Consider the following 9879-nt stretch of genomic DNA (forward strand, 5'->3'; position numbering starts at 1 on the left):
TCAATTTTAACGCACATTTGGAACTCTAATCCTTTCCAAAATCTACCTGATTTTCTCATTTCTTTTGACTCGGCAAGTTTTCCTGTATCAGTTTTTCATGGTATAAAAACACAAATTTGGACAGTCTTTGCAACTATGCAATACTTGGTTCTTGTTTCAGGATAAATAGTTCTTGAAAAGTCTGAAAAGTCAACGAAAACTTAAAAAAGGTTAGGGTTTTTGCTTGACATTGAAAAGTTGGGGAAAAATCAGGAATCTTGAAATGTTTTCTTCCAGTCAAATCATTCCAATTGGATAACTCTAACAGTACCCTCAACTGTTGGTCAGAAAATTTAAACCCATGAATCGTACAAAGTTTATGTGCCTAAAATTTTTGAAACATAAAAAAAAAAAAATTCGTTCTCTATTCTTTTACCTTGATGACCTAAAAGTCAGTAAATTAGAATACACGACAATTTGTCAGCCCCCTTATGATACTTACTACCACCTGTAATGGACTCATTCATTAGATCAATTTCAATTGATGAGATGATTGAAAAATAGGAAAGTGTTGACTTAGGAAAACTTTATTTTTATTAAGAGTGTATAAAAACTAAAACTTAAATTACATTATCGTCTGAATCGTTTAAAAAAAGGAGTTTTTTCTTGGAAAAAGCAACTGATGAGCCATAGATTACGAAATTATACCATAGACACAGTACTTTTAGTGCCTCTTGAGTCCACGCTAAATATGTATGCGCATTTTTGAAGTGCGACAGAAGATCAGCTGTCTTTAATTTAGCATTGAATTTGAATTTAAGGATCAAGATGGCGGATCTCCTGTTGCATTCTAAAAGTGCATAAACTTATGTGACCAGGGCTCTGGTCAGAATATGCTGACTTTCATTGTGTGGCAAGATTCGAGGAGGTTCTACAGACTTCTTTTCAGGGTTTCTCATAAAGCTTTGATACACAAAGTTTTTTCGAACTTAAAGTAATTCTCTGAAAAGTCCTTTGCGTTCAAAACATTTAATTACAGATTAAAATAAGTTCCGTGCTAAGTCCAGCTCAGGGCACCTGACGAAAAGGTGTTCCTGAGGTATCTCATCAGGCCTATGAGGTTGATACCAGCAAGTTAATTGCAAATTCATAGAGATTGCGTCCAAATTTTTGGCTAATAACTTTTTTGACCCTGATTTCAGAGTTTCTTGACACGTGAAGATACATATTCACTAAAGTTTATCCCCTTTCCCACGTTTTTTTGTGGTGCTGAGGGAACAATTATATGAAAAACCTTGGGCACAAAATGTGTTTGTACCTATATAGAATTCGATCATAAATAATTTGAAATAACTTTGGGACTATGGCCAGAGTGGAAATGGCAGTGAAAAAGAAAATTACTGGCAATATCCATTTGGGCAGTTCTTTCAAAGTTCTTTTGAAGTAATTCCTGCTTAACTTTTACATATTAATACTTGGCGCATAACAGCAGGATTTGCCTCCCAGGAATTTTTTCTTTAAACATACTAAAATTCAATGATTTTAACTCAATTAAATAACTATAAAATCATTACTTTTATAATCATTTGTATCCATCTTGAGACAAACGACAAACTCCTATACAACCACACACAAAGGCGATCTCAAATAAAACCTCTTGAATTAAATAAACCTACTAAAATTCAATGATTATAACCCGATTAAATGACCATAAAATCGTTACTTTTATGATTATTTGTATCCATCTTGAGACAAAGGACAAACTCCTATACAACCACACACAAAGGCGATCTCAATTTGAATTAAAATATGGCTTCTTTCAGAGCCAGCACTAAGGATCTGAGCGAAGGTACTTTTGTCAAGAATGGTTTCCTTCCAAAGGCTTCAGCGTAAAAATGATGCTAAAAATGAAGTCTGTGCTGTCGGTTGATTGTCTAAAGAGTTGCGCATGTTGCCATGCTAAGTTGCCTTTCCCGTTTCCTAGTTCCGAGCGAAGAGTGAATTCAGTGACACCTGGGCTGGGTTGAGTGATGAATTCCTTGCCTAAAAACATATAATATGCTGGTAGAGAGAATTGTAATAAAGCATTAATTCCTGTTTCTCTATCTCTTTTTAGACACTTCAAGGACCAGGTGCTGGCTCATGAGAAATTTGAAGATGGACTCAAGCCTGTAACAGCCGTAGTTTTTCAGTTTTTTAAAAGGAAAAGAAGTCTATACCCAATCGGTAAGAAAAAGTTTTATTCTTAAATATTTCTCTATTTTCATTTCTTAACTCCTACTTCATAATTGATAAATTTTGCGATTTTTTACTCATTGAAGATATCTATGACATTTAAGTCTTCAAGGTGCAAATAGATTGTTGCTCCGGACTAAATATTGATAGATGACATGGCTCAGAGCAAATAATGAAAGATTACTTACCATCTGGAATTTTTTGACAGTTATTTTCATCACAGAGAAACCATTGGACAGTTCCATTCTCATATACAGTGAAAGGACATCTGACCTGAATTTGACTGACCGCTGCTTCGCAGGATTCAAAATTGAATTTCCACTCAATTTTTCCAACTGCACTGCCCTCTAAACAGAATAATTTTTTTCCGTCAATCCAAGAAAGCTTTCGACAATCATTTGAAGACATTATGACAAACTTCACAATTTTTCATCATAAATTTATCAGCAGTTAGCAATTGAAACAATTTGTAAGTCTCAGCCACAATCAGTGCATGGCTAAACGGACCATGAATCGGCATAGGCATCAAGCAGTTAAAAATGAGGTCATGGTAGCAGAGTCATTTATGCATGTCATCTTGGCTTTCTCAATAAAAGCTCAAAATATTAAGCTTCTTCCTCATTTTTTGTGACTGAAAATCATATCAGAGGAGCGATTCATTATCCGCTATAATTCAAGTTGGAACAATCATATTAGTTGCTCGACAATCCAAACTTCGTTTGAGATTAAATCGATATGCTACAAACACAAGAATTTTGTTAAATTTCGAGTGTATTTTCCGCTGGATATTCACTTCCAAACTATTCCTGCAGATAACTGGTGATTCTCGCTAAATTTCTAGTGAATGAGTCCCTGAGCAACATTTAACCCTTTGATATTATTTAGGGAAAAGTTGTATACGACGAAACAAAACTCAACGGTTTCTACTGAAGTCCTTTAGCAACAATGAACTCTTTAGTATAACTGAAGGAAAATTTTTGTACAACAGATCAAAACTCACCGGTTCTAGCAAGGTACACTGTCTTCCAGTCTAACTCCTCTTTCCGGAAGATTGCCTCTGCGGAATAAACTCCTCGGTTCCAGCCTGATACTTCGCGATTAGTTGATGTTTCTACATACTTGTCAAGTGTGGTTGAGTACTCCACCTGAAACCTTCGATTGTAAGTTTCAACTGATGAAAAATGAGTGAAAATTAAGCTTATTTCAGAGAAGTTGGAGAATACTTTGAAATAGCATTGTCATGTTGACCGCCACAATGTGTGATGTGTGTACTTACGAGTAACTACCCGAAAAACCCTCCTGTTTCCCTGATGGCAAAGAGCCACAGAAGAAATATAACGATTCTGTAACATTCTGTAACTGTCCGAGGGTAGACAAATGATAAAATACCAATGTTTCGGAGAAAAAGTAAAACGATTAAATATCATCCAGATTCGACGACGAAACTCAAACGCACTTTGATTATTTTGGTGTTATTTCCTCACGGCAGGAGTGATTTTAGAATTTTTCCCTAGAAAACAAATGACTTTAGCAAGTAAACCTGATTTTTGAGAGCCATGGAGATTTTGGACATAAATACCAGAGATTGTGACATTTTTTAAGGAGACATGGATGCAACAAAAATACAAACAGAGTTAATTTATATGGGTAGGGCGTTTGGTGCCTGTTTTTTTTCAGTGTCCAGGCCTGCTTTTCAGGTGTCATGTATAAACATCTAATGAGGTTGGAAGTTCTACATGACTCTATGGCCTGGTGAGAAGAATTCTTATTCTAATGAAGTTACGACAAGCGATGAGAACGTACTTTAGATTTTTTATTGAAGCTGGGCTGGGCTTCCAAACGTACATAGGTTTTTGGATCACAGTTTTCGACTCTCCACGTGCTTCACGCCATTCGTTGGATCCCGACGTCCGTCCACCGTATTCTTCAGTTGCTTCTGGCGGGCTTAGAAATTCGACTAATTCTTCTACGCGCCTCCTCAATAGGAATTGGGTCCTTTCAGGTGGGAGAGAGGACAGCCTGGAGAAAGTTAATGAACTATGTTATGATAAAACCAGAAAAAATATTGAACTGTATAACAACTCAACAATTCTGAAAACAGAAACACAGCAAACTGAGCCTTTATATTTCAACGATAACAGCAGCATCAAAGTGCTTTAAATAGTTTGGCAGCATTCAGTGGCAGAAAATCCTTTATTTCTCAGTTAGATACAAAGCAAACAGTGCAGTCACTGAACGACTAATATTATCTGAAGTCACAAAATTATTTGATTCAATGGAAGAAGTCAGCCTAGGTAGGAGCAAAAGGTAAGAGCAAAGATGTTGTTCCAAGATTTAAGGAAATTAAAATTAACTTGGAACAAAACTGTGCAGGATATTCCTAGAAGAGAATGAATGAAACTATCTAGCGATCTAGCGATTCTAGCAGAGTCTACAATTTCAGGACATAAGCAAGTCCCTAGAAGAACAAAAAAATTAATATTTTGGAGTTGATGATGCATCCAAAAGCGCATACAGAGTCTGTATTTATAATGTCAGTTGTAATGCTGATTTGACGCTAGGTTATTTTAGTCTTTCGGCAACAAACTAGTATTTGAACTAAATTGAACAAAATATCAGGGAACGTTCACGAGATGAATTTCTGATTACAAAATCTCACGACTGAAAGAATTGGACAAAGTTCAGTTAGGTTTGACGAAGTTCCTTAGGACCTACCTTTTTCTGGATAAAGATAGAATTTTGTCTATCAACTCTTGCTCAGAAATTGTTTTTCGACGAGAGCAAATTTCTTGATGCTGACTAGAATACCTCCAAGTAACATCCTGCACCTCTTCAAATGAAAATGCAATGACATAGCTGAGCTTTTTCCCCCAACCTTTTTCGTACATAAGTGGTGTATCTAGAGCAGCTTCACACGGATCACAATGCAGCCATCGTTTCTGCCGTATAGAATAAACCTAGAAACACAAGTTTTGCAATTAAAAAAAGGGCCTCATTAAGATATGAACTTAATACACTACGTAACATGCTCCTTCTTCAAAATTTCACAAGGAAAACCAATCGCAGGAAGTCTGGAAACGAACTCCTAAAGACAGGGTGTCTAGCAAAATTTTATTTTATCATTCCCTGACTTCTAATGAAGTTCGCTGACTTTTTTGACCGCTTAAGAGCACCACCCGGTTGGCACAACAGTGCAATCAGCTGGCCCGTCTCAGACCCGATTTTTACGGGGAACCCAGCTCCACAAGAAATTCCTTGATTTTTCCCAGTTGAGTTGCATTCTCTGACTTTTCCCAGTCCCTTACGACCCTGTTAACAAGATATAGATGTTTACAATCAACATTCGTCAAATGGAAAAATACAGATTATGTCACTGGTATGATCTAAATTCTAACTTCCATTTGATCTGTGTTGAAAGTACTTGTATAGTTACTTGGAAATTACTCGTATCTGAGACATAAAAACCAAGTCTACTTACCTCTGTCCAAACATGGTCGGTAACATCATAAACATAACGAGCATCCCACTCCAATGCACGACAAAGCAGTGTGAACACATTTGCCCACTCCCCACAGCGACCTCTCCGAGATTGTAGGAGAATGTCAAGATCTTCATACCTGGGGAAGGGAACTTCTATTCCACATTTCGAACATTTGTATTCCTAAAATAGAAGTTAAAATAGTGATGTCACAAAATACAGGTGAACACAGCAAAAGTGTCTTATTCATATGAAGCCGTTAAGCCTACTCATATTCAACTTCGACATATTATTTTCAAATATTCGGTCAAATTTGTATTAATATCCAGATGTGTCGCAACCAGAATCTACATTTGTGAAAAACTGGAGTTAAAGTACAGTGTTATGCAATTTAGTTTGAGCTCAGACCTTGATTATTAGCCTCGCTGGAAAGGCTGCGTTGCTGTCATGTTTAGGTCAGAAAAATTTTAAATTTGACTATTTTCTTCACTCAGGGTGTCTACCTCTACAGGTCATATAATCATAGAAAGTCATACAATGATGCCATATTCTCATTTTGATCGTATAATTATATGAAAGTCATATCATTATATTTTATCACTCAATTTTTAGGACAGACAAAAATTGTATTGCTTTTAAATCATAATACCTAACATTGCTAATAACAATACATTGTTATTTACATTGGTTCATCATTTTTATTTTGTGAAACCATTAATTCCAATCAGCATTGCTATAATGGTAGATTATCTTTCCTGCAAGCTATTTTTGATGTCGACTGGAAGCTTACTGATTGAATTATCCTTGCAGTTATACTTATTTGGTAAAAAATTATCACAACAGTGCCATATTTTTGTTTTGGCTTTCTGTACACACCCTGCTTGAGAGTTACTAGAATTTTGGTATTTTCCATCCTTGAAAGTTATTGTGAGAGTGAATTTTAAAATTAAAATCATGGGCTGAGAATGTTAAAAATTATTCTTGCATTGCGGATAAAAAAAAAAAAAATCAAAGAATTTTTGAGACTACAAACCTCGATTCTACTGATGGACTCGTCAAAAGAAGGCGATTCACTAACATACTCTGTTGGCCCCTCACAAGATGGACACTGTGGCTTGTCAACCCAAGAGAAAAAAGATGTTTTGAACCATTTGAGTAACTCTGTGAGAAGCAATTCTTGAGTATGGAGTTGAGGGTTGCTTTGACTGCTGGGGTCCTCCAGCTGTTTCGCCACCTTGACAGACAGCTCTTGCCTTGGAATGATTGCTAGCGCTTTGGCTAGAAGCTTCTTGTCTTCATACCTGGACATTTTGTGGAAGATCGTGTCAATTTTCTCCAGCAAATTTGTTCCTTCAAGCTGAGAGAAAAAGAAAAGGAATTATGGATTAATTAGACTGGAGAAAATTTACAGAAAGTTTGACATGTTGCCTAGGCGTATGATGAAATGCCTGATTTCATCACTTTGCATGCGACTGATAGCTTACTCTCAACATTGGATTATTTTTCACTATTGTCTTAAAGTCCCCCTACCTCCAGTTTTTTTTAACATTTTAGGCTGTTGTTCAAAACCAAAATGTTTCAAATCAAGGTTTCCAAATATTTTATCTTTTAAATGCTGTGACTTTTGTCATTGTTCCCTGACTTCAAAATTTCCAAATTCCCTGACTTTCAAACAAAACTGCCACCTACATCATTTTTCTTTCCTTTTAATTACTTTTGCTGACTTTTGCAAAACTTTAGACAAACTTTCCACTTTTTGAGATCCAAATTATGAAAAAATGGACCCAGAAGGCGTTCACACTTTCTTGAAAAGCACTAGCCACATTGTTGAGCTGATGTAGTGTTCATGTTTTCTGACTTTTCAGACTGGCATCTAGGATTTTTAGACTATCAGAAACCCTTTTCACAGTAATACCTATTTTCAATTCTGAATTTTTTTGGCATTCAAGTCTTTCCACCCACAAATGGGTAAACAGCATTTGCCCAAGACGCCTCAATGAAGAAATGATGAGAGTGAACAAAGAGAAGAAAAAAATTGGAAGAAAAACCAAAAGTTTTGATAAATTTAAAAATTTGAATAGTTAAATTACTTTATGCTTCATTTTATCCTTGGATTCTTCTGAAGATGGAACGGTTATCTCTCTCTGGCTGATTGCCTGGTTTGATATGGATGCCGTTGGTAAAGGACTTTGGTTTGCCTCAGAATTTCTGTCAGCAGCTATGCTGAGCTGTTCGGATTTCGTATTACAGGAGGAAGGCTGGTTGGTGGCATTGTTTTGTAGTGGTTTTGACTGCTGTTGCTGTTCGGAGGGTCCAGCTATACCAGTTGCGGATGGTTTACTAGTGTTTTTTGAGGCTTCTGAAACTCTTTTCTCATGGACTGCTTTCCTTGAGAGAAGTTGGTTGCGAAATATCTGTAGATCGCGAATAGGAATGTTGTTTGGAAGCATTATCGCATCACCATCCTGGAAAAAAAGGACATCATTAAATTACTAGGAGATTATTACAGATTTAAGATTAGATATACGATATTTTTCATACAAGTTTTCATTTGAAGCTCCTCAAAAAAGGCTATATTGATGGTGAAACTCCTGAACCATGTACCTCCGTTTGCTCCGTTGCAGCCTTTCCTGTCAAATCTCATTTATTAAATGAAAAACTGGTCAATGCCAATTTTTTTGAACTTCAGTAATTTTTCTTCTCTTTGCAGAGAAAATTCTGTGATAATTGAGGTGATGATGTTGATTTGTTATCTTCTAAAAAAATTTATGTGGGAGTGGAGATTTTAAAACACGGCAAACGAGATATATCATATGGGAATTTCACCATCAATATACTCAATCGCACTTTTTCTCTACATTAAGAAGTGGTATTGCAGACAAGTTTCAAAATTTTAGTCTGGCTTAAAATCTTACATGGAAATTGACAGTGCACTGTGAGAACTGTTATATTTTAACCTTTTCTTCCCAATTTTAACAAAAAATGGAAAAAGAGTATACCCATTCTACAAATAATCTTTGATCAAGCCAAATCCTAAGTTAAGTCTTCTAAAATTTTAGGACCTATTGACCATATTTCTCACTGATTTTAATATTGCCTCCTCCTCCTCTTAAAAGTGTTAGAACAACTCATTCACACTCTTTTTAAAGCTGGACTAAAATGAGTTCTAAGACATTCTTAGGAGATATGTTTGAAGAAATAAATAATTGCTGTAGGTAAAATTGAAGTGTATTTATACAGCAATATTAGTATGAATATTTAAATTAAAAAGAAACCATGAACAACTGTTTCTCCTTAAATTTAAAGTGCTTGCACACTGATGCTTGCAAGCATTTTGTTAGGATTGCGAGGGATGTCACCAACATCTACTTAAAATGGTAATCCACAGGTGACTCTGTGTACTTGAATTGCGGCCTTGTTCTAGAAAGTGACCGGGCAATACCTAACTAATCGCACAGATGACTGCATGACTGATGAATTTGACACCTGACATCTGGCATTACTTCAACAATCCTTGCCAGTGATCGCAGAAGCACATTTTTATAATAGTAGTTGTCTGATTATAAGTACACATATGTAAATGATGGAAGCTTTGATATCTTTTGTGAAACGAAACATTTTCAATACCTCAAATACCAGCTCAGAAGACAAACGTGTAAAAAAGAACAGGTGAGCCAAGTAGAATTTTACCTCCTTGAAACCAATATAAAATAAGCATTCCATCGCTCCTATGGCGGGGAGAAGTGTTCCAGAGACAGTTGCATTTCCAATGCGCAGGCGCCTATATTTCGGATTAGTTGGCTCTTTGATAATGTTATCCAGCAGTTTCAGTATTATACTGCTTACTTTACAGTAGATATCAAAAGAGTTCTCCTCAAGATCTTTGAGGCAACTTGGCTCCGTCATAATAGTATGATCATGAGAGGATTGGTCGACGAAAATTATCTGTTATCAAGAACTTGAACTTAAATATTTTGAGGAATAGTCTTTTTGATAGACCCAATATAAAAATACTTCTCAAATCAAAACAAAGTGGAGGACTATCAAAATCTAGCCATGAAGTAAAACTGCAAATAACATAATCAGGTAAAATTCACTTCATTTTCGATCGTGAAAATATGTAGCTAAACCGCACGGCCACTGATAACGTTGTTAATATTCCTCACGTCATGCCCAAATTTGGCCCT

At 36.0% G+C, this 9879-nt stretch overlaps 1 protein-coding gene across 2 annotated transcripts; it reads right to left on the minus strand.

Annotated features, from left to right (window-relative positions):
* Nucleotides 1-550: 550 nt before the first annotated feature.
* On the minus strand, nucleotides 551-9875 carry Pngl (N-glycanase Pngl). Of its 2 annotated transcripts, none has more exons than XM_019046464.2 (9): nucleotides 9539-9875; nucleotides 7783-8157; nucleotides 6726-7049; nucleotides 5693-5875; nucleotides 4930-5171; nucleotides 4018-4233; nucleotides 3215-3366; nucleotides 2403-2561; nucleotides 551-2022 (listed from the first exon to the last, which is right to left on the minus strand). In XM_019046464.2, exons 1-9 carry the CDS (start codon nucleotides 9596-9598, stop codon nucleotides 1838-1840), a joined length of 1896 nt encoding a protein of 631 aa, XP_018902009.2. In that variant the 5' UTR covers nucleotides 9599-9875; the 3' UTR covers nucleotides 551-1837. The 2 variants fall into 2 exon arrangements, with proteins under 2 accessions (XP_018902009.2, XP_018902008.2); XM_019046463.2 differs by having other exon boundaries at nucleotides 9383-9875.
* Between the last annotated feature and the right edge of the window lie 4 nt (nucleotides 9876-9879).

Source organism: Bemisia tabaci, chromosome 10, assembly GCF_918797505.1.
Source record: "Bemisia tabaci chromosome 10, PGI_BMITA_v3".
Taxonomy (NCBI): Eukaryota; Metazoa; Arthropoda; class Insecta; order Hemiptera; family Aleyrodidae; genus Bemisia; species Bemisia tabaci.

Bases quoted from the DNA above. Each gene is read 5' to 3' on its own strand.
- Pngl (XM_019046463.2), bottom strand. From the start codon at position 9,598: ATGACGGAGCCAAGTTGCCTCAAAGATCTTGAGGAGAACTCTTTTGAT. The intron at 3,367-4,017 runs GTACGTTCTCAT...TTACAATCGAAG, and splicing joins GCTTCAATAAAAAATCTAAA to GTTTCAGGTGGAGTACTCAA. The intron at 2,562-3,214 runs GTGAGTTTTGAT...TATTCTGTTTAG, and splicing joins AGTGTACCTTGCTAGAACCG to AGGGCAGTGCAGTTGGAAAA.